This window comes from Heterocephalus glaber, unplaced genomic scaffold (genome assembly GCF_053883595.1).
Source record: "Heterocephalus glaber isolate CG9 unplaced genomic scaffold, H.glaber_assembly_v1.0 deba00001564, whole genome shotgun sequence".
NCBI lineage: Eukaryota > Metazoa > Chordata > Mammalia > Rodentia > Bathyergidae > Heterocephalus > Heterocephalus glaber.
The window spans coordinates 23300097-23325630 of record NW_028258351.1 but is presented as its reverse complement, the minus strand read 5'-3'; the positions used below and the strand labels follow the sequence as shown (position 1 = coordinate 23325630).

General features: G+C 39.4%; 1 protein-coding gene across 13 annotated transcripts in view; it reads right to left on the bottom strand.

Annotated features, from left to right (window-relative positions):
• Positions 1 to 25534, bottom strand: part of Dnah9 (dynein axonemal heavy chain 9) — a 373887-nt gene that overhangs the window by 27461 nt on the left and 320892 nt on the right. For 7 of the 13 annotated variants that reach the window (XM_087192015.1, XM_004857554.3, XM_087192017.1 and 4 more), the window contains 4 exons: positions 11974 to 12101; positions 7840 to 8067; positions 2610 to 2801; positions 1295 to 1486 (listed from right to left, as the gene is read on the bottom strand). In XM_087192015.1, the coding sequence (XP_087048141.1) occupies positions 1295 to 1486; positions 2610 to 2801; positions 7840 to 8067; positions 11974 to 12101 (740 nt within the window). Of the gene's footprint in view, positions 1 to 1294; positions 1487 to 2609; positions 2802 to 7839; positions 8068 to 11973; positions 12102 to 25534 lie in introns of those variants that run through there. The other 6 variants (XR_002386940.2, XM_087192018.1, XR_015443305.1 and 3 more) reach the window with 6 other exon arrangements.

Genomic DNA, 25534 nt, shown 5'->3' with positions numbered 1-25534 from the left:
CCTGAGTAATTCCTCAAAGATAATTTAAAAAAATTCCTCTTATTTTCCTTAAAGAATTTGACTTTAAATTTCTTCTCATAGATACGGATTTTCTGGATCAAATAACTTTTATGACTATCCTTTTAAGTTTTATGAATTAAAAACTTTTATTGTTAATATTTCAATGACTATTTCTCTTAAGTTTGGTAAGTTTAGATTTTTTGAAGCATGTTCAAAAGTCTATCAATAAATTTTTTAAAGAAATTATCTTTCAGTATATTTTCCATAGAAGATTAAATAGGCAAAGCTGAATGCTTTAAAAATAGCTGTAGTGGGCTGGGGATTTAGCTCAGTGGTTATGCCACCTGCCTCGCAAACACAAGGTCCCGAGTTCTATCCCCAGTACCAAAAAAAAAAAAAAAAAGTACTGTAGCAATAGTACATGAGAAAGTAAATAGTATGGAAAATCTCCATGAGATTTCTTTTTTTTTTTTTTTTTTTTTTTTTGGTATTGAAGATTGAATTCAGGGCCTCATGCATGCCAGGCAAACTGTCTACCACTGAGCTACACCCAAGACCTTTTTATTTTTTGAGACAGGATATCACTAAATTGTCCCAGCTGACCTCTAACTTGGGATCCTTCTACCTCAGCCTCCTGAATTGCTGGATTACAGATGTACACTACTGCACCCTGCTGAGACATGTGTGACTGTGTTCATAGCAACTAACAGGGAGTAGGAGGGTTGAGTGATCTGGCCACAAGATCATTCTCTCTGAAGATATCTAGAATCACTGTATCAAAAGTTATTTAAATTCTTACCCGAAATTTTGCTCTATGAATAATGACTTTGTCAATATCCTGGATAAAAATAATCAAACAACTTCCCAGGTGTTATTTGTAGAAAAGAGCAACAAATAGAATTATTCAAACATTAAGAATAAAAAGATCTCTGGGCTGGGGATTTAGCTCAGTGGTTTTGCCGCCTGCTGCGCAAGCACAAGGACCTGAATTCGATCCCTGGTACCAAAAAAAAAAAAAAAAAAAAGAATAAAACGATCTCTAAAGCCCCAATTTTATCATTAATTTGAGGACACAAATTCTCTATCTCTCAAGTAAATAGGAAAAACTTGGACAGAGAGCCAAAGCTGATAGAACCTGAGCTCTGTAGACAGTTCTTCCCTGGCCCCTGCCCGAGCCCATAGCCAAGTTGCAGCATGAGCACCCTGGGAGTGCAGGGCAGATGGAGGAACACCCAGGCCCCTTCCAAGCTGACATCATCATGTCCTTCATCTCCAGCTCAGAGCAGAGCCTCACCTGGTGGTAACCATTGTAGTCCATATTGCCTGGGAGTGGGAACCCCGGGGCCAGGTACAGTTCCCCTTCTAGCATATCTGGTTTAATGAATTCCTCCAGATAAGTTCTGCAGAGCCTCCTGTCCCAGTCATCTGTGATATGGCCTCCATACATGATCTCACCGAACAGGTAACGCAGATCATCATAGGGCACCTGAGAGAGGGGACAGAGATGACAGAAAGGTCTCCATACAGGCAGTGGGGCTGACTTGGTGTGCAGGCAGAGCATCAGCCACAGTTGGAATGATTCTTAAGGTCAGGAAGTGTCCTATCTTTATATCACCAGGGTCCAGCTGTACCAGCATGTTTTGGGAGCTTGTTAAATACTTAAAGAGGAATTATAGCACATGGTGAGGAGAGGAAAGGTGCCAAACCCCATATATATATATATATATATATGGTCACTAACTGTGACAGTGAAGTCTGGCTCTTTCTAGAAGCCCTTTAAATAGGCAAGTAATCAAATAGAGAAGAGTGAGAACCAGAGTATTTTTCTGATTTCTGCTACTAATGACAAGACTAATTAATTTCCCAGTTTGAAAGTTCAGTGTGGATGAACTACAGCTCACTAGTTCACTGGGGTGAAGTTTAGGGGAGGAAGCCTTTTGGGTCAAATCAGCAAATGAATAAATGAAAGAATGATGTGATGGAGGGTGGGCTTCCCAGAACCCAGAGGGTGGAGAAAGAAAGGATTTCTCAGGACATCTGGGTCTGAGTCTTTTCCCCACCAGGAGGAGGTGGTGCCCTGCTGAGGCTGTGTTCGATCCATGAACCAGAAGAGCCTTTTAAATGGAAGAGCACTACTGATCATTAACACTAGTTTTCTGTGAAATGGAGCTACAAAAGAGAAGAAGACGGGGTATAGCAAGAATTTTTTTTCAACTTTGGAAAATCCATACCCCAGGAAAGACACTGTGAATCCCAGGAGAAGTTCTGCATCTGTGTAAATTGGGAATTTACATCAAGTGAATATGGGGTCTCTTCCTGCCTATCCGTAGCGTACCTGCCACAATGTGAATACATATAGGTGGTCTGGGGACACTGGGACAAATTCTCACAGGACTGACTCCCACTAGGTGTGACTCCCTAATTTGGGTTCCTAGGCTTCCCTGGCTGTGACCTCACTGCAGACTTCTAAGCCTCAGGCTGGTCCTGGGCTTGGCAGATCCTATGTACTCCACTTCTGTAGGATGTAGAATTCTCTGGCACACTCTCTCCTGCTTCTGTGTGGGAATGCCTCATCATCCCACGAGGAGGCCTGCACCGCTTCCTTTTACCTTTGCATTGGCCTCCAGGAAGTTGTACAGCACATGCACAGAGATGGTGAGGTCCCCAATGTTGAAGGGATAGGATCGATTCCATCCCTGGGGCCCAAACTTTCGCCTTTCTGCCACCACCGCATGAAAGTAACAAAGAGCAAAGAGGATGCTCTTAAACTCTGTCTCTCTGGAACACATCTCCAGAGTGTCCTGGAAAACAAAAAGCATCACATGCAGCGCTGACAGTTTCCCTTGTACAGGGCCACCGAGTGGGGTTACAATTGGGGTTCATGCTGGATAAAGTCATGGTCTGTCCTGTTTAGCAACTGAACTACAGTGAGACGGAAGAGTGTACCAAGGCCAAGTGGGGGAAGGGGAGGGCATTTGAGTTTAGTTTTAAAAAATTATTTATTTTTATTAGTACATATTTGCAGCACATAATGATTATGTTCATTGCGAAGAGTTGGTACATTTACATAACATATTTTGTTTTCCTTTTCAATCTCTTTCTCTTCTCTCTCTTCCCCCTCCCTCTATCTCTTTCTTCCCTTTGTTTATTCAAAAGATTAATCTCCTTGTCTCCTATTATCTTTTACTTTGTTTGATATTTATATTTTGGGTTTCTTATAAAAGAGAAATTGTGTAATATTTAAGCTTGTGTGTTTGATTTATTTCACTGAATATTATGGTCTCAAAGTACATCCATTTTCCTACAGATGACTCATGTTTATCCTTTTTATGGCAGAGTAATACTCCATTGTGTATAAATACTACATGTTCTTTATCCATTCATTTGTGGATGGATATATAGGCTGCCTCCAAAATTTAGCTGTTATGATTTCTGCTGCTAGAAATATAGGTGTGTATGCATCATTGTCATGTGATATCTATAACATTTTAAGATTTAGATTTAGATTATAGTGGGTTTGGTTTATGATTCAAGTTTGTACATGTGGATGTACTAATTAGTTTCCCTAGCATAGCTAATGAAAATAAGGTAGTGGGCTACAGGAATGTAGGGTTGCTGTATGTTACTGTGCTCTGGGGTATGGGTGGGGACTCCCACAGTACCATCCCCAAACCTTCCCTCCCTGCCTGCTTTTCTTGCTAGTTATGGAACCTCAGCAGTGTAATTGCTTTTCATGTGACCGAGGCATCCCCAGCTCATCTGCTGGAGGAGCTGCTCTGATGGGAACCAGAGCCACAGGAAATAGAGGAGTGCGTGTCCTCTGCCCTCCCACTGCTGCCCCATACCCAAGTGGGGTGACAAGACATGGGGCCGAGGAAACAAGAGTACAGGGGGTTTCTAGTTACAGAGCACAAAGCAGGGGGAAGACACAGCTCCCCGAGAATGGATCAAAGAAGGGACAGATGGAAGAAAGAGGAGCTTAAAATCTGGTGCTTGGCAGATATTAAGGACCATGGTGGCGATGGCACAGAGGACGACAGCCTGCATTTTAAGGGAAAATAAGATGGGAGCGCCTGGACTCTTTGGAATGAAAAATCACCCTCTGGGTGCGACTTTCTGTCCAGGTAAGATGTGGCAGTTGGAGCCCAGGAGAAGCACTTTCAGAGCTCTCACTAATTGAATTGGATTCACTCCTGTCATTTGTTCTAGGAATTAGCCTCTGACTGCTTGCATGGGCAGCAACACCAGAGGAAACAGGACAGAGTGAGCTTCTGGCAAGTCTGGTTTTCCCACAGAGAAGCCAGGGCATGGCCTCTGTCTCTTTCTGACATGTAGGGCCCCTGCAATGCCTTCACTGGGTACCACACTTGCCGCAAAGCGATGGGTATGAAAGGCCAGAGGACAAGGCCATTGTCTTGTGCGGCCAAGAATTTAATAGCTGCTTCCTGGGTAGAACTTTTCTCTACAGGCAAGTAGGGTGCTTCATTTGCTACTTCCTACACAGACCAAAAAAACTGGATCTTGCTGAAAAATGCCTTTAAGCACAAAGACAAGAAATCTTATATTAAAATGCCAACACTGGCTGACAGTGACAAACTCACATAAAAGTCAGAATCAAATAATTATCCCCAGACAGCACAGCTATCATGGAAGCAGGAATTAAAAAGAGATCAGTTCTGCAATATATCCTTTAAGTGGTTAAAAACGGGGCTGAAGAAACAGAGGGAAGGCTGTGCAGGCCTCTGCTCTGGGGTGTTCATGAAAGCAAAATAGGGCAATTAAAACTCCTGTAGGAACAGGGAGGTAGACTGTGGGAAAGAGAAGGGAAGCTGAGGATGGGGAGATAGGAGGGTGAAGAGGAGAAGGGGGAAGGAGAAAGGATTAGGATGTGATACATATATGTACCAATTCCCCAAGAAGAATGTAATTATTAGGCATTGCAAACATGCTAATGAAAAGGGTTAGGGGAAGTGGGAGGGGAAGGGGAAAGGAAAGAAGAGAAAGGGAAAATTATGAGAAAAGAAAAACATGGAAACAAAGTCTTTGTAAATAGGGAAGGGTGGAGGGGGTGAAGGACGCACAGGTAATGGGGAAAAAATAAGAACCAAGATACATCATTTACAGATACAACCACCCAATGATAAATGTAAACGTATTGTATACCTAAAATGTACCGATAAAAGAATTTAAGGAAAAAATATGATAAAATTCTTAAAGCCAAAAAAACACAAAAAACTCTTGTAAACTATGAATGTCCTCATGAATTGATCTCTTTCTCAGAATGAGTTTCTGAGGGTGGCCATAAACGATGACTGAACTCATCTGTAGCAGGGATAGAATAACTCAACAGAGACTGCATCTCTTGGGGTATATTTTGCAGTTGTCCAATGATCAAGATTTGCAGGCAAAAGGGCTCAAGAACCTCAGCCCATGGGGATGCCAAGACAATGCAGGCAGGTGTGGCTATAGATGAGAATACTACGCTAAGACGCTAACAGGAAGTATAGTGTGTGAGGCATCTGCTGCCCCCTCCTGCCTTTGCTTCAGGCCCTCAATGCAAGGCAACTGAGAATGGTTGGTTTGCCATGGGAGCCTTCTACAGAACTCCCTAACCGCATCCTAATGCCTTTTATCCCCCTTTCAATTTTTTAAAAATTGTGTTGAAATACACATGATATATTTACCATTATCATCATTTTTTTTTGTTGTTTGGTAGCGGAGATTGAACTCAGGACCTTGCACTTGCGAGGCAGGCAGGTGTCGGAACTACTGAGCTGAATCCCTGGCCCTATCACCATTTTTAAATGTACTGTTTAGTGACGTTATGTGCACTCACATTGTTGTGTAGTTCAGTGCTTTATTTGTTTGGTTATGTTTATGGTGCTGGGGATCAAGCCCAGAGATGCTCTGCCATTGAGTTACATCTCCATCTTTTTATTTATTTAATTTTTTTTCAGTACTGGGGATTGAACTCAGGACCTTGCATTTGCAAGACGCAAGACAGGCGTGGTGACACTGAACTAAATCCCCGGCTCTTTCCCCATCTTTTAAAAAATTTTATTTTGAAACAGGGTCTTGCTAAGTTGCTCAGGCTACTCTAGAACTTGTGATGTTCTTGCTTCAGCCTCCTGAATACCTGGGATGACATAAATATGGAATCACTTCCCAATCCCTTTTAAGGGCAGAACTTTCTTTCTCTGCTCAAGCCTCCTGTAAGGAAGGCTGTAAATGTCAAACTTAAGCATGTGTGTTTCCCCTACATAGAATAGAAAAGCTAGAAAATTTAGAAGTTTTGGCCTCTGTACTCTAGTTCAGAGTATCTAAGAGGTTCTTGAAGGCCCATTTGGGAAAAAAGAAAAAAAGAAAGAAAAGAAGATGCCCATGGAAAGGGGAGCACCCCACCTTTGCCCTGTGATACAAAGGACAGGATGTTTCTTAACAAAATCTTCAAAAATCTCCTGGTGCTAGCCCACCATTCTCTGTTCTACTGGATGTATGGATTTTGGAGTTAGGTTGGAAAGAGTAGTAAAGAACAGGATACTGAACAGGTTTTGCTTCCCAAACATTGTGGTTGTTTCCCACTCTGAGTTGGACTGTGTAACTCCTATGGTATGAAGGTATCGTGTAGTCAGTAAAATCTTTGGAGACTTAGATAGCTACATGTTCTCCATCTCCTTTTAAGTTAAACCAGGCTCCAAAGGGCTAAAAGCCCTGAGGTTTATACTGGGTTTTCTGGGACAGTTGTCCTGTTGGATGGCTCTTAACATTTCAAGTTTTTGGATGGATGACTTGTCTGGGACTAGAGTTTTAGCTTCTGTGAAACTGGAGACTCATTGGTGCTCTTTTAAGATGATATCAGAGAGAAAACCTCACCAACAGTGCCTAGAAACTTCTCCTTAGATGCCCACAAGGTTTAGTGTGGTGGATGGACTGTTGACCACTGGGTACTCATATAAACACTTTTGTGTACTCCCCTTCCAAGGAAGGAGGAAGTTCCCAAGGGAGAAACAGCAAGAAATACTGCCTTTCTTAGAAGATGAAAGGGGCCTGAGCTGCAGACCTCACAGGTGCTACTTCATATCCTTGACAGGTTGCCCAAGGCCTGGCCTTGCCTTTAAATAAACACTGTATAGCATTAGTCTTGGAATTGTCAGTGGTGGAAATTCTAGTAATATAGCTGGCATTTGAGCCCTGTGTCTTGATATTCTGGGTCTTTCTGAAGCATAGTGTTCTCAAGATTTACTGTGCATGAAAATCACTTGGAAGATTTGCTAAAACACACATTCCTGGGTCCCACCCCTGATTCTGGCTCAGAAGGCCTGGAGTGGGGCCTGAAACTTGCATTTCCAACACATTCAGAGAGACTCTGTGCACATTCCAATTCCCCAGTACCTGACACCTGGATAATATGAACCCTCCATACTATAGATTCATGCAGATGGCAAGAAATGTCATCTGAATGAAACCATCATCTCTCTGCTTTAAAGATAGGCAGCTCAGCCAGTAAATACGTGACTAAGTATATCATATCTATTAGTTTTATAGCCACATGCTGTTCTCCATCTTGGAATATTAGTTAACAGTAGAGTTGCAGAAAGTCCCTTGACATCTCTTGCCAAAGAAAGGCCCTATACTTGATTCCTCTAGCTGCATCTGGCAACTGCAAGCTGGGGTTGTATGGAGTGGGCACTGGGTGGAGGTCAACTGCACAGGGAGCACATTTCACCTCTATCAGCATTGATGTGTACCCACCTGGCATTCTACCCCACACCCAGGTACTAATTTGAAGCAGCTCTTTGTGAGGTGTGGTGCCCTTCTTCCCTTGCACCCAGGCAGTACCTGAGTGAAATTGTCCAGGGCCTTGTGCAGGTTGGCATGCATACCCGTGGGGGGCTCATTGGTGATCTTAATGGAGTTCTCCAGGATGCCCTGAGGGATGATGTGGCCCTCAGGGAAGGGCGCAGGCTCGGCACTGATGAAGACCCTGAACTCTGGATGGCTGTTCTCACTGTGCTCCTCCAGCTTCTTCTCCAGGGTGCTGAGCCATTTGGCTACCAGGTGGATGTTCTGGTGGGAAGGAAGCAACCCCCCCATGCAGGATCTGTTTAGCTTTGTTGGCAATAAACAATTATTTGACAGGCAGCTAGAGGGGGGATTTGGTCTTAGCTTCACATAATTTTTAAAAATGTGGTAAGATAGACATAAGATAAAATTTATAATCTCAATCATTTTTTAGTGTTTAGTGTATCTATTTAAGTGTTCAAATGTATTATGTGCATTCACATTGTTGTGCAATTAAACACCTTTCAGTAGCTGAAATGTCTTAAACCACATCATAGAAAGTGTCTTGGAGTAATGGAGACCTGTTACTATGCTGCAAATTGAACCTGATCACTGCATGATCCTAAAGTTTTCTAGCATAGTGATCTCCAGCTTGACTGTGGATAAGAATTCCCCGGGAGACTTACTAAAACACAGACTGCTGGTTTCCATCTCAGAATTTCTGATTCAATAGGTCAAAAGTGGAACCTGGGCATTTGCATTTCTGAACAGTACTTAGGTGATCTTGATGCCACTTTGTGATCAGCTTGGGAAGTCTAATTCATGGTTGCTTCCTGGTCCACTTCCCCACTACTTGATGCTTAGATTAATAGAACCCTCAAGCATCAAAAAGGAGTGCATGGACCAGCTCTGTGGGCATGGTACCTGGGATTTGGTGAGAATGCAGGATCATATGCCCCACACAGACCTACTCAATCAGCACATTTTAATGAGATCCTTCAATAATTTGAATCCGTGTTGAAATTTGGAAGGGGCTGATTTAAACTCCTAGCTAGCTTTCCTGAGTTGTCTTTCCCCCCTCCAAACCATTCTGCTAATTGTTGCCAAACTTATCTTCCTAAAATACACTAGTCATTACTGCTCACAAGACTCACAATGGCTCCCTACTCCAACCCAAGCTCTTTTGTCTGTTATTTGATCATTCCTACTTCCCTAAAATATGATTCTTATTTGCCCATCTGTCTTTCCCTCAAGTCTTGAATTTATTTCTTAGCATTAAGAGTAATGCTAAGAATATACCTTTCACTTTGGTAACAATAGTCACTTGGCTTCCTTGAAATGTTTCATTGTGATGAATAGATAAAAGCTCCTCAATCGATATTTGAGGAAGTAGGTTTGTAGAGCCTAAACACACAGATTAGCATTGAGCACACTACAGGACCACAGTAATTTGGTTTCTGAATGCTGTTTTATCTTCGACAGAAAGAGGAATAACAATAATGTTGCCATTGTTATTTCACAGTTCCTGAAAATAACTAAAAGTAATGGATTTGAAAAGGATTTGTATACTGTAAAATGCTATGGAAGAGTTAGCAGTGGAAGCTGAAATAAAGATTTGTTAAATAACTCATTTATAATCGCTCTATGAGAGCAGATAGTTTAGTGGGCTTTGCAGAAAGCCAGGGTTCCTGTTACCTAGCAGCACTGAGAAGTCACAAGTAAATCAGGTGCTTCAGGTACTCCAACTTCTGCTTTTGGGGCAGGGTAGGGGAGGGCAGGGCTGTGTTGTGCTGGGAGGAAGAGCTTCTGTTGCTTGGAGATAGAATCCTGGGATGGACTCAAGGACCTGAATTTGTCCTGCTAGGTTTACAGCCCTGGATTTCCCAGGGTTAAGGCCTGGGAAACCCACCCATAGCAATTACAGCAAATTAGGAAGACAGCCTTGGGGTGACACACAGCTTATAAGAAACAGCTTTCTTGGGCCGGGGATTTAGCTCAGTGGTTTCGCTGCCTGCTGTGCAAGTGCAAGGACCCGAGTTTGATCCCAGGTACAAAAACAAAACAAAACAAAACAAAAAACAGCTTTCTCATGAGGGGCTGCCAATAGCAGTTCCCAAAAGTGCTCCATGAGATGTTGTAATAGACGTTAGATCCATTTGGGAAACACTGGATCGAACAAGATATTTATACCACAGGATTCTTAGAGCCATTCACTTATGGGTATCATTGACAGTCTTGAAAGGGACATAGTATGAAGTGTTTTCTAGATTTTGAAAGAGGAACTTGTTAACTGCTTTTCCTTTTCCCCCTCCAGACTCTCAGGTTCCTGGGCTTGGAAACACTGTCGCATAAGATTTCAGCCTAGTCTAGTTCAGTACACCAGGGAATCCTTAAAAAACAAGGTAGTCACAAGTCTTAAGATGATATCACAAACCAGCAGAGATCTTTTGCATCTGTTAGCCCTTTACAGTTTTTTACAGATCATACCTACTGCACAATCAGATATTTCATTCAAGAGGAAAGGAAGGGATCCAGATTGTATGGTGCTCACGGGAGAAAAACTTTCCGTAAAAATGCCTAGTCATTAGGAATTAAAGAGGCACCTTTGAACTCAATCTGTGAGTGCTCTCAGAAGCCACATCAGCAGAAAATGTGGAGTTCTTGGGTGGTCAGTAGGTGCTGGGGAAACTCTCCTCATTGTCTGAGTGGGGTCCTCGGAGCCAGCACCACAGTGCCAGAAATGCTCTGACCTCCAGGCTGTGTGGCTGCTTCCCCAGGGCACACGTATTCAGAGGGAGGAGGGGAGTCACACTTCCCAGCATGTAGGAAGAAGCAGGGAATCCAGCTGCTGTCATCTTTTCTCCTGGGATTCCCGCTGCTTCCTGAAAAGTAGTCCCAGGGAACCGCAGATCCTTTCTTTGCTAGCTCCCAATAAATACAGGATAATTAAGGATGAAGACTCAGTAGCAAGATGTGGTGCAGTGAGTCATCAGGAGACAGATGAAGTTTGTGGTAATGAAAGCCAGTTCAGGATGAGAATGACTGGTTTTCCACTCAATCTTTAATTTCTTCATCGATTCTCTCAGCCAATGGGCTGTTTTTGTTTTTGTTTTTTTTTTTGTACTGAAGATTAAACCCAGGGCCTCACACATGCTAGGGAAATGCTCTATCACTAAGCTGTACCTGCAGTTCCTTTTAAATGAGCCTTTATCCCTTAGTGAGTGTCTTATTAAATTGCCCAAGCTGGCCTGGAACCTGCAATCTCCCTGTCCCTCTTTGAGTAAGCTAGGATCACAGGCATGTGCCACTAGGCCGGCCAACAGGCTTTTATTTTTGGTACTCAGGGATTGAACTCAGGACCTTGCACTTGCCAGGCTGGTGCAGGTGCCCCTGAGCTACATCCCTGGCCCAACAGGGTTTTTATTGATAAACTACTAGGTTTAAGATAGTGAGCTTGATGAGCAAAGGCAAATAAGAAACATCACTTTCCTAAGGAAATTTAGTGAAGAATAAATCATATAACAAATTATGTCAACACAATAATAGAGGACACTCTGATGGAAGTGATTGTAGTACATCAGAGAAAAGAGGAGAAAGCCACTTATTCTGCCATAACCCTCTAGGAGTTGCATGAAAGATGATTAAGAAAACAGGTTTTGAAAGAAGAGTTGTGACTCTTTCTGCTCTTTTCAATGGAGAAATTACCAACAGTAGATGTTCCAGATTCTCAGACACCAATGTGACTTTTCAGGGAAGAAGTTCATGTGGCTCCCATTTTTCAGTCACACACATGATCAAAAACGTATAACACAATAGAAAAGCATACCTGGGGAAATTCTAATTTATAGGAAGGAATCTACAGCTAAAAGAGCCCACTGCCATGGCCTTCAACTAGACGCCACCTTCTTGAACATGCATCAAAGCAGCATCCGCTTTCTTTTATAAGTAGAACTATTTACACTAGAGAGAGAAGTGGAGCAGGTGAATGGGAAGAAGAGTTGGAGGTGCAGGTGGCAGGGAGAAGAGGATGCATGAGTGAGGGGCATTGGGAAGAGAGAAGATAAGGGTGTGAAGGAGGCAAGGCCATAGAAGGACAGGTGGGTGAAAGATGAGAGTGCACCAAGATCATGGGGTGAAGACTAAATAGGCATTGGGTCAAGAATGACCCAGATCAGGGCAGAGGTGACGTACCTGCAAAATAACCCAGTGGCCTTTCTTGGCAGCTAGGTCTAATGCAGCTTCAGCCACAATCTCCTGTCCTTGTCCCAAAGACACGTTGTGAAAGTTCCGATTGTTAAAAGTATATCCGAGTTTTCTTCCTAAAAGGAGTATGGAGTTGTTATGATCATTGCTTGAGTCGAATGATTGTGTTGTTTAATGTTCATAAGGAAATGCGTAGCTCCACATCACCTCCAAAGCTGGTGGGCTGGTGATCCTGTCCAGTATGGCTCCTATTTGATATCCACTAACCTACATAGTGCTGGTGTGGAAAAGGTCAGAGAATGAGCATGTAGGTTTGGTCCCCTCTGGTTTGTTTTGTACTCTGAATGTATACAGTCTCTTCCCTGGAGCATTACTAGGAGATGTGGCCAAGAGGGCAGGATTCAGTTAGTTCTAGCTTTCTGTGTTTTACACTACATTCACTTCTTCCCTTATTCTCAATACATAAAATTTTGTTTGATTAATTTGTATGAATCAGAGTTAAGAGAGGAAAGAGGCAAAATTAAGGGGCTTGGTTGCACAGGTGTGAATATTTTGTTGTATGTATCTTGATAAGTTTTTCTGATGTTCAAAACAAAGTAAAGGAATGACCATAAAAACAAAGTATCATAATCATACCTTTAAAGCAAGGTCATTTAACCCAGGTATTCCCCTGCTGGGTATCTTCCCAAAAGAATTAAAAGAATTATATCACAATGAAATATGCTCACTCATATTTATAGATGGTACAGTTTGTAATAGCTAGAACTTGGAAACAGCCAAAATGCCCATCAACTGGAGATCGTATAAAGAAAATGTGGTTTTTCTATAAAATGGAGTACTACTCAGCCATAAAGAACGAGAAACTAGAGACATTTATAGCTAACTGGATGCACATTGAGGCCATACTCTTATGTGAAATAAATAGGACACACATATGTAAATACCGAATAGTTTCTCTGGTGTGAAAAATTAAAAGTGTAAATAAGGATCAAAATACATAATTGATATTGTGAAGTAGGAAGAAAAGGTCTAAAGGAGTAGGGGACGTGGGAAGGGTAGGGGAAAGAAAAGAAGGGAAAAGAAAAAATATGAGAAAAGGAAAAAAATGGAAACAAAGTCTTTGTAAATAGGGAAGGGAGGAGGAGGTGAAGGGAGGGCAGGGAATGGGGAAAAAATAAGAATCAAGATACATCATGTAAAGGTACAAGATCCCAATGATGAATGTAACTGTATTTATACCTAAAATGTACCAATAAACTTAATGAAAAAAATAAAATAAAACACTGTATATGCAAAAAAAAAAATAATAAAGCAAGGCCAATGCTCATGAGTTATTCTCCAAGACCAAAGAACACTTAATACAAAAAAATGGCCTTAATATAGAAGACCAATTCTGATTACATATTAGCTATTAGCCCAATCCAATAAAGTTTAAAGAAATTATATATCATTCTTTAGATAAAAGGATTATAAAAATGTATACCACAAAGAAATCATCAAATAATTTTTCTAGGGAAGTGAGGTGGATAAGAAATTAAAAAAAAAGAATAAAAATATGTCCTCAGAATATTTATTCTCAGAGGAAATAAAATGGTACTTGTGCAAGAAAGGTTTTGAAAAAACCTGTTAATAGTGGATATTTCTTTTAAATACAAAAGGAAAACATATGGATTCTCTTTCAAGTGAATAGAACAACCAAGATGATGACTTTTTGTATTGAGAAATAGTTATTATAGATTCAACTGAGATGAACCCAAGAAATACTTTTATTAAACTCTATAAATCCTACCTGGCAATACATTTGATGTCAGCTTTAAAACTTGGGAGATAAACAACTAATTCCAGAGAAAATACCAGGATAAAAGATGCTGGGATTATTAGATGGCTTCCATGATGCTTTTACTCACAAAGGAGGCTATTTATTTTCTTTATTTGTGAGAGAAGGATATGTGGAAAGAGGCACTTAATAAAGATTCTTTTGAAAACCACAGATTGGAGGGGTTGTAGGTGGGGGCAAAGCCCAGCTTTGCCGAGCCCAGTTAGGATCAGTCTGCATTAATCTAGGCTTGAGGCTGAGAAGAAAAAAATGGGCCTTGGAAACATTGAAAAGGTGAAAAGCTGATCCGCCTCTCACGGCTTCACCACTTAGCCAAACATGACTGTGTCACATGGTAGTCTCACAACCTGTGAGGTCAGCTTGCAGAATCCTTCCATTGGCTACTTGAGGTTATCAAGACACCTTCTAGGTCATGATTTGTTTGTTGTTTTTGGTACCAGGGATCGAACTCGGGTCCTTGTGCTTGTGAGGCAGGTGGCAGAACCATTGAGCTAAACCCCTGGCCCACCTTCATATTGTTTTATGCTATGGCTTCATGCCCTCACCTCCACTACTCATCTCTCCCTCCCTTCCTTCCTTCCTTCCTTCCTCCCTCCCCCCCACCTCTCTCTCTCTCTCTCTCTCTCTCTCTTTCTTTCTTTCTTTCTCTTTCTTCATACTGGGGATTGAACTTGGGTCCTTGCGCTTGCGAGGCAGGCAGCAGAGCCACTGAGCTAAAACCCCTGCCCCTCATCTCTCCCTTTCTGACTTTCCGTCCAGCTCTCCAAATGGTGGTGTCACCTGGAACCACAGCAAACCCCTTTGACCTCTTCACGGTGCACTTCCTCTTCTCTCCATTTCTTCAAGGACACTGTGACTCTTACATACCTCTGTTGAGTTCCATACAGCTATGGGGCTTGGAGGAAGGGAAACATTTTCCCAATATTCTCTTGCTACTGGCAGGCTCTTTGTTTTCTGCCCTCATATCAAACCCTTCCCATCTGAAAGCACATGTTATCTGGCTATATTATCTATTAATATCTATCTATTAATGTTCTCTGGTTCCTACCAACTTTCCAGTGAAACTGACTTCTATGAGGGGCTATGAACTTGGTTCTACTTCATTGTTATCCTAGTAAACTTGAATGTTTTTTTGGAAGTCTTGGCCAACAACCAGCTTCATGCTTCCTTATCTTCCTTATCTTCAAAGAACTCCATTCCACTTCTGCTGCGCACTCGGTGTGGCTGCACCCTGGACTTTATCATCACTGAGAATTGTCCCATGGCTGAAATTCCGTTTTTTTATATCCACTGTTGACTATTTGTTTTATTTGAGATGAAGTGTTGTTATGTTCCACGGGCTGACCTCAAACTCCTAGGTTCAAATCATCTCCTTGCCTCAGACACCTGAGTAGCTGGGGTTATAGGCATGCAGCATCATACCTAGCTCCTCTACTTTTTCTAATCATTACCTTTACATTTTGTATTATTTTAGTGTGAACCCAGAAATGCTTAACTCGAACCGTAATCGTGTAAATCCTCAAATCTGTTCTCCTTTCCTTATATAACTTTTATAAACCGTCAACTCTGGATGAATCCAAACATTAGTAAAAGAGAAAAATTAATACATTCCATGAGTTGGTGCCACTGCAAGGTCATGATTCTCAACACCCCTGCTAATGGGTACTCATTTTGTGTGTCCAGGAGTTGGCTAAATGACCCATCCCTCTCTATCATTAAGCTTAATGGACCCCACCTTTTTACTCTCAGCACTTGGATTCAGTTGCTACTATTAGACAACATATAGTACCTACTAGAGACTCCTTTGGCTTACTGCCATTTTATTTGCATCTGTGCACATCCCTCTCTTAATAAGAAGGGTACACTTTGCCTGCCTGCCACTCTGTTCTCTAAATCCCATCTCTTCCTGTATCTTAAATGTTTTTCTGTTCACTCTCCTGCTCTCTGGAATATGAAAAAATAAATTTCTTTCATTACAAAAAAATAATACTTCATGAATCCTGAAGCAACTCTTTAAAGACTACATTTGCCCCAATCTAATTTTTGTTTTTGTACTTGGGATTGAATTTGCACTGAGCTACATCCCTGGTCCTTTTATAAAAAAATTTTTTTTTGAGACACTCAGTAAGTTGCCCAGACTGGTCTCAAACTTTTGATTCTCTTGCCTCAGCCTCCTAGAGTGCTGGAATCACAAGTGTGTGCCACCACACTAGGCTCTAATCCACTTCTAATTGCCTCCTGAGAAAAGAGAATGGGGCTAGGCACGCTAAAAAAGTGACTTGATGCAAAGTATCAATGATCTGGCTGCAAAGATACTAAGTTACTTCAGTGAACTCGTTATTCTGACCAGAGCATTAGAGAGAGAAAGGAGGCAGCAGAAGTCAAAGGTGGGATACACAGCTTCTTTCTGATCACAAAATAGAAGCGGCAGAATTCACTTTGTCAAATCCAGGTCCTTGAACAAAGGAGGAAGGTGACCAAGCAAGATCATGCTATTGACAAGTGAAAGAAAGACCAGGGAAGATGCCCGTGTAAGAGTGGTGAGGGAAAGGCCAAAGACGCAGCTCCTCTTTGAAAACCTGCGACAAGCAGACATGAAGAAAGGAGCCCACTGAGCTGACTCCAAGAACAGATGAGGTATCATCATTAAAGGGCTGCAAAACGCTACTGTACTTTAACTTTTCAAAGTCTTTTCACATCTGAGATTTCATTTTTATCTTGAGTAACTCGAGGGGGTAGGAAGACATCTTGAGCAATAAAAAATGAGGGAGAAGAAGGTGAAGCCGAAGTGAAAATAAATGAGCAAATAAGGCAATGTGGCTCATTTGGGAAGCAGGTGATGAGGAAAGAGAGAGAAGAAAGGTACAGTTAAAGCACTGCTAAAAGATGAATCAGAAATGCAAGCAGGAAAACAATGAGGATGGATGGTGGTAGACTCATATTAAGACAGAGGCCAGGAAAGTGGGTAGGATTTCGTCTTCCTCACCCTCCTCTTCCACAAATATTCAGGAAGGAAAATCTTGGGAGGATACTAAATGACAGAAAAGGACCAGAAAAATATAGGTCCCTGAACAAAAGTCAGTGGAGGAGGGAGCTGAGGGAAGTTGCAATTTGTCTATCTGTACTGCATTTTCTTAGGGGGGAGGAGGGTGAAATGAAGACAAAGAAACATCTTTACTCTTGGGTTTTACATGCCTGAGAACTGTCATAGAAAACAAAAGAATGGAGAAATGAAGAAGTTAAGAACACAAATCAAATGACCAAAGATAGAAAAAGATACTAAGCTTTAAAAAAGTCTAAACAGAGGGATACAATTAACTGTCTGATACACAGACACTAAACAAAGAGACAGTGAATTCATTTAATACAACAGGGACAGGGAAGGTTGGGGAAAATGTTTGGATCAGCCACGTGGATTCCAAATTTGAAGACAGGCGCTCATCAGGCAACCTGATTACATTCAAAATGTGGAAAGCATGTATGCCTCCAGAATATATGTTCTAAATGGGTGAATGGGTGAATTAGAAATAAATCAAACCATTAAGAAGGTAGAAAGTAAGAATGTAGAAAGGGAGGATGCGAGAGAGTGACAATGGCACAGGTGTCTCAGTAATCTCTAGTTGATGAACAGCAATATTGCTTCTGGAAGTATGCATTAAGATTAAGCCAAGGGCAATTCTGAGATAATGTATTCAGAGACAAATAACCAGTAAATATCAAGAAGGGTCAGTTTGCCTGAGATGACAAGAAGCTTCAAACTACATGATGGAATAGTTGGAGGTCAATTGGCTAAGACAGTTAGGCAATTGCTCATAAACAGAGTATATGAAAGCTTCTAAAAGGGAAAACACTGAATAAAAATGAAGACACTAGATTTACCCATCTGAAAGAAACAAGGTCTCCAGTGGACAGAAGGAAGGCACAGTCTTATAAAAACGTGAAAGTCAGGAATAAAGTATCTGTGACAACAATTCTTATAATATTTATTCATTTGTTGGTTAATTTATTCAACAAATATTGGCCGGGCACATTATCTGTTCTGGTTACACTGAGGCTCTGGTAAAAGATGTTTTAAATAAGATGATACAGTTTCTGACCTCAAGGATGTAAGTGACAAGCAGGTAGATGCACAGAAGTTAGAATTATAACGGAATGATTAAATTAGAATTGTATTAAGTGTTCTGATGGAAATGTATCAAGTACTATAAGAATGCATAATGGGGAACCAAATGGTCCTGCCAGGAGGAGGTCAAGAGAGACTGATCTTTGTAGGATGAGTAGGCAGTGGGCTGTTGAAATTATTTCAGATAAAAGGGACCATTTGTGAAAGTGCCCTAGTTCAGGAAGTCTCATGGTATGAATAAGGGTCTAAAAAGGCCACCTAGCTGGAGTAAAGTGAGAATGGGGGAAGGAAAAATCCAGTGCTTGAAAGAAAGGCTATACAGGACACGCTGATCATGTTAGTGATACTGGACTTAACTTTTAGAATAATGGGAACCCACTAGAAGATTTTAAGCAGGAGAGTGATATGATTAGATCTGAGATTTAGCAAGATGATTCTGGATGCATCTTGGTAAAGGATTGCAGGGCGATCAGGACTGTTTCAATAATTCAGGCAAAAGATATTGGTGCTTCAGACTAGAATCCAAATGAAAATAGAGTCAATTAGGACTAAATGTGGTGGATGGTGGAGGAGAAATTTAAAATGATTGATATCCAATTCTGCATTACCAAAAATAATGAGTCAAATTTCTAGTACTAAAGAAAGATGTGACTTTTCCTTGAAAATGACCTGCCAAGAGTTGACCAGGTGAATGGAAAGGACCTACAACAAGACACAGATCAGGAAATTTTAGGGCACAAGGTGGAGAAATATCCTAAAGTTTCTAGGGAATTAAAAATGGGTTACCAAACAAGAAATAAAAGAATAATAATGCTAAGAGAATATGAGCACTCATGTACAAGACTAGTTTTAGAAGACAACAGAGCCATTTATCCAAAGTTCTAAGTAAAAATCATTTGGAACCTAGAAAAACTAGCAAATATTGGCAAAATTAAGGCATTTTTAGACACACAAGGATTCAGAGATTTTACTTCTCATGATTCTTTTCTGATGATTTGTTCCAGCAAAATAAAGATAAAAAGTAGGAAATAAGAGATGAGTGGTACAAAGACATTAAAACTAATACTATATCAAGAAAATAAGTTCCAAGATGTCAGCTTCCTAGAAGGCTTCTGAAGGCAATTGGCTAGAAAGCAATTTGTCTGTATTAGAATAGGATGCCAACAGACTCTAGGAAAAATCTCATCAAGAAAATTAGGGTGGATTCCTTTCAACATATAGAATGAATAAGAAATTAGAGATTATGCTGAATGAGATAGTTATTTCTTCTTCCAAGAAAAAAAAGGCAATTTGCAACTCCAGGAAAAACTAGAAGCTAGAAAAGAAAATCATCATTTACATATGAAGCAAACTGAAATTTTATATGATTTTAAACCTCTGTGCTAAGAACATTATTCTCTGAAGGCCCCTACAGATTATGGCGTTGAATAAAAAAGAAGGAAATGTAATCTGACATTCTTGGCTCTGCATAGATAATGTATTATTTATATTCATTAGGATTTAAGTGCTATTTATTGGCTTTTGAATTTAAAAATTAATGTTTAGAAAAGGATTAGTGGTGGTAACAGAAGAGAATATGAATTTATTCTTATCTGAAAATAAATGCATATGTGACAAAAGTTGCAGAATGGAACCCTCAGCTTATATAGAGAAGTAAAGAAAAATCATTTAAAATTCATGGAATAAAATTTTAAGTTTTGCTACTTAAATTAAAACATATCAAAAAGAGGAGTTAAACATTTTAATATAGATACCAAAATTTGGGGGTTGCCATTGAATTATATGGCATAAAGGAAATGAACAAAGTTCTAGAAAGAAACAAGTTACTGAAACATATTCAAAGAGAAATAGAAAATCTGAACAGAACTGGGAAGGAAATTGGGCAAGTAACTTAAATACTTCCTAATCAGATAAATTTAGACCCAGAAGGTTGCATCACTGAGTTCTACCAAACATTCGTGAGACTTAATAACTATTTATCTCTCTTTTTTCTTTTTGGTACCGGGGATCAAACTTGGGTCCTTGTGCTTGTGAGGCAGGCGGCGGAACCACTGAGCTAAATCCCTGGCCCTTAGACTTAATAACTATTACTATGGTTTGAGTGTTTTCAGGCATTCATGTGATTGAGAGGTTTATTTTCATGATGATGATATTGGGGTTGCTGTAAACCTTTAAGAATTGGGGTGTAGTGGGAAGTCCTTGGGTCCTTGAAGGCCCTGGTCTAGAAAGAGATTATCTTGTGTGACCTTGGAGTTTTTTTTTTTTGGTAGTGGGGATCGAACTCAGGACCTTTCGCTTGCGAGGCAGGCAGCGGAACCACTGAGCTAAATCTCTGGCTTCCTTAGAGCTTTCTTTATTATTATTTTTTTTGGTTAAATTCTTTTATTGGTACATTGTAGGTATGCAACACAATTACATTTCTCATTGGGAATTGTACCTTTACATAACGCATCTTGGTTCTGATTTTTTCCCCATTCCTAGCCCTTCATTCATCCCCTCCACCCTTCCCTATTTACAAAGACTTTATTTCCATTTTTTCCATTTCTCATCATTTTTCCTTTCCCTTCTTTCCTTTCCCTTGCCCCTCCCACTACCTCTACCCCTTTGGACCTTTTCTTCCTATTTTGCATAATCGATTATTCATCCTCAGAGCTTTCTTGAGAGGGTTGTTATATAAGGAACAAACCTGGCTCCTGCCTCTCGGCTTCCTAGCTAGCTTTGTGATTCTCCATACACACATGCTCCTGCTATCCAGCATGGGACTTTTGCGAGAGCCTGAACTGTGCTATTTGAACTTTCGAACTCCCCAAATTTGAGATAAATAAGCCTCTTTTTGTAATGAAGTTAGCTGCCTCAAGTATTTTGTTGTAATGATGAAAAGCTAATGCACTAACCTTTTACATAAGTACACATGACAAAAAAAAAGGAACGCTTCTCAACTCTGACATATACTCATAATATTATTCTAATACAGATAAAAACATCCAAAGGAAAGAGAATAACTAGGTCAATATCCCTTATGAATATACATGCACATATTCTCAACAAAATATTAGCAAATTATAATATATAAAAAGGATTATGTGACCGATTTGGATTCTAGGAATCAAGGTTTGTTTAATTAAAAAATTCAGTTTAGGGCCGGTTTAGCTCAGTGGTTCTGCGGCCTGGCTGGAAAGTTCAAGGTCCCGTGTTCAATCCCCAGTACCCACCCCCTCAAAATCAGTTTATATAATATATTAACAGAATAAATCAAAAATGATATTATCCTTTCACTGTATGCAGAATAAGCATTTGACAAAATCTAACACTTTTTACAATAAAAGAAAAAAACCTAAATAAACTAGAAATAGTCTGCAATCTCTTCAGTCTGCTAAAGGTTACCCTCAAAAACCACACAGCTACCATCACACTTAATGATGGAGACTGAAAAATTATCCCTAAAATCAGACACAAAACAAAGTTACCAAAATTTGCCATTTCAATTTAATATTTTACTGGAAATTCCAACTATAGTTATTAGGAGAGAAAAAAGAACTAAAAAAGAAGCCAGATTGGAAAAGAATTAAAACTGTGTCTATTTGTGGATGACATAGTCTTGTATATAGAAAACCTTATGGAATTTACTAATACTACGAGAACTAATAAACAAATTTAGCAAATTTTTAGGATAGATGTTAATATATAAAATTTTACTAGCAATGAATGAAATTAAGGAAACATTTTCATTTATAATAGAATTTAAAAAAATAAGAACAAATTTAACAAAAGAAGCATAAGACTTGTACATTAAAAAGTACACAACTTTGTTAAAAGAAACTGAATTAAAGACTAAATAAATGGAAAGACATTCCATGTTCATAGATCAGAACACTTACATTGTTAAAATGGCAACACTACTTCAGTTGATCGACACAATTAGTGCAACTAACTATTGAAATCTAGGCTCTTTATTTATTTATTCTTTGCTGAAATTGACAAGCTATGCTAAAATTTATATGGAAATATGTGTCCCCTCAAGTACCACAAATAATCTTGAAACAAAAAACAAACTTGGAGAATGCATACTTTCTGATTTTGAAACTTAACACAATGCTACAGTATCAAGACTATTAATAGCATATATATATGCACACAAATCAATAGAATAGAATTAATAGTCCAAAGATAAGCTCTTCCATTTATGGTCAATTAAATTTTGACAAGACTTCTCAGATAATTCATTTGTAACAATAATCTTTTCAACAAACGGTAAAACTGGATATCCACATGCCAAAGGACAAAATTGGAGTTCTTCTTTATACCATATATAAACTTTAACTGAACATGAATTATAGACCTAAATGTAATAGCTAAAAAGACATCTCTTAGAGGAAAACACAGAATAGCAAATCTTTGTAACCTTGAGATAGGCAATGGTTTGTAAAATACAATATCAAAGCACAACTGACTAAAGGAAAAAAAATAAAGTAAATTTCAAAAATGTTAAAAACTTTTCTGCTTAAAAAAGTGAACAGAAACCCCACAGAGGGAGAAAATATTTGTGGATCATATATAAAAGGAACCTGTATCCAGAAGATATAAAGAACTCCTACAACTCAAAAAAAAAAAGAGACTAATACCCCAATTAAAATATGGGCAAAAGATATGAATACATATTTCTCCGAAGAAGATGTATAAATGTCCAATAAGCACATGGAAAAGTTGCTCAACATCATTTGGGAAGTCCAGATGCAAACTACAATGAGCTGCCACTTCATACCCTCTATGGTATGGTAGCTATAATTACAAGATAGACAATAACAAGTGTTGATGAAGCTACAGAAAAATTCATACCTATTACTGGTATGAATGTTAAATGGTGCAGCTGTTTTAGAAAACAGTTTAGCATTTTCTCAAAAAATTAAACAAAGTTATTATCTAATACAACAATTCTATTCAAGGTGTATACTCAAGAGAACTGAAAATACATATCTACACAAAAACTTGTAAGTGAATGGTCATAGCAATATTATTCATGAAAATCAAGAAATGAGATAGCTCATCAGTCTATCAACTGATGGATGGATAAATACAACATGGAATAGCCATATAATGGAATATGTCTAGCCATAAGAAAGAATGAATTTCTCATACATGTTACACCATGGATAAACTTTGGAAATGCTGAAGGAAACCAGTCACAGAAGAGTGCATATGATACGATTTCATGTATATGAAATTTTTAGAATAAGCAAATATTAGAGCTAGAAAGTAAATTGGTGGTTGACCAGGGCTGGGTGGATGGTAGGATGCTATAGTGATCTTACTAATGTATATAGGCTTTCTTTTTAGGGAAACAAAAGGTTTCTAAGAATGAGGTAATGGTTTTATGGCCTTGTGAATATAATGAAACATTTAGAGTTGCACTTGATCTAAACCAAAAGGCCAAGAAGTGATGAAAACATTTAGAATTGTAAACTTCATTTTCTTTTTGAGATAGACTCTTACTCTTTTACCAGGCTGTCACAAGCTATTGGCCCAGATGGATTGTATACTTTAAATGAGCACAAATTCTATGGTTTGTGAGTTATATCTCAGTGAGTCTGTTGAAAAATTGTTACCCCTAAGAACTAACTAGCTTTGGGAGGGATAGTATCTCCTCAGTTAGCAAGGTCACTAACATCAGTGGATTAAGAATGCAGAGAATAAGAAAGTCTAGTCAATATAATTGGCCCTATAATGCATGGATGCTAAAGAGACACATACAGAATCCAAGACAATAATGGAAACTAAATCTCTACTCCCCTTTCAGTGTTGGGATGAAACACAATCCCTCAGGCATGCTACACAATTGCTGGACCACTGAGCTATTTCTCTAGCCCTATAAATCCTTATTCTTTGTATTAGGAAATAAAAATGATCTAAAATGGATAAATTTAGAAATGGTGACAATATATTATTAATATGAAAGGGAAAAGTAAGTCAAGTGGACTAAATTCAGAAACGGACAGGGCCGAGGATTTAGCTCTGTGGTTCCTCTGCCTGCCCCACAAGCGCAAGGACCTGAGTTTGACCCCCAGTACCAAAATAAAAAAAAAGGTCAAAAGCTTAGTGTCTGGGAGGAGGAACTTGGCGTGAGAAAGGCTGCAGATGGGGACAGTTGTTTTTTATCTTAAGCTTTACTTATTGATTCTTTAAAAATACATAAGCAGGTGTTATTTGAATTTTCAAGAGTATGAATACATTCAGTCAGTGAATAATAATTTTTTTTTGGTAATGAATAATAATTCTTTCATTATATAACTCCTATTCATTCTTTAGGGACAAGCTAGCCTCATCTCACCTGCTCCAACATATAAGGCATATTTCCCTTTTGCTACAAAAAGAGTAAAAGACTGACGCTCATGGAGTTGTATTACATGGTCTGTATTCTTACCTAGAAAGAGTTATTTTATAAAACCGTATCAGTGTTTTATTTAACTTTGAAAAATATAGAATACTAGTTTTATAGTTTTGATTAGTCATTCATGTGTATTCTTTCATCAACTACCGGTCAAAAGTATTAAGAACATTTCCAGTTCATATTAAACATGGACAGATGTTTTGTTGTTGCAGATCCTGAAACAACCATTTACATTGAGTTAGGTATTATCAGTAATCTGGAGATGATTTAAAACATGCGGAAGGATGTGTATGGTTTATGTAATATTATGACATTTTATATAACCTGAAGTTTTTGATTTCTGTGAGGGATCCTGGAATCATTCCCTACAGATATTGAGGAACAACTGGATATATATTCACTGAGGGCCCATCACATGAAAGAGGCACAGTGCTAGGATCTGGGGATACTGTGGTGAAAAAGATATAAGATTCCTAAGGAATCCTCATGCACAGGAAGACATAAAAGTCAGTGGACAATGACACTGTGGAAATCATATAGGATGCTCTGGAAGTACATGGAAGGGGTGCCTTGTTCCTTTGGGAGTCAAGCAGGGTTTCCTGACATGGTAACATTGAAGTCAGTATCTGTGGGATGAGTAGAGGCAGAAAGGAAACTTTGGGAGAATGAAATGTAATTAAGTCTGATGGCAAAGTGTACAGTGGGAAAGAAGGAGTTGAAAAGTGTAGGAAGACTGACAGGCCCCTAAAGATGTCCATGACCTAATATCTGCAGCCCATGTATATATTTCTTTACATGGCAAAGAAGGCCTTACAAATGTGATTAAATTAGGAATTTTGAGATTCAGACATTATTCTGGATTATCTGGGTGGGCCTGATGTAATTGTAAGAATCCTTATTAAGAGACCCATTTGTGACTGCCGACCCTCAGAAGTGTAAGGTAATAGATGTGTAGTCTTTTTTACTTTTTATTTTTTTCAGTTTTTATTTTTTATTAGTACATGTTTGCAGTACATAATGATTACATCACTTACGGGGAGCTGATACATGTACATAATGCATCTTACATCTTTTTATCATTCCCTCCCCACACTTGCCTCCCTCCTTCTCTCCTTCCCTCCCTCCTTTCTTCCCTCTTCCTTCCCTCTATCTCTTGGTCCCCTCTCATTTGTTTTAAGCCTCCCAGCCTGTGGTCATTTGTTAC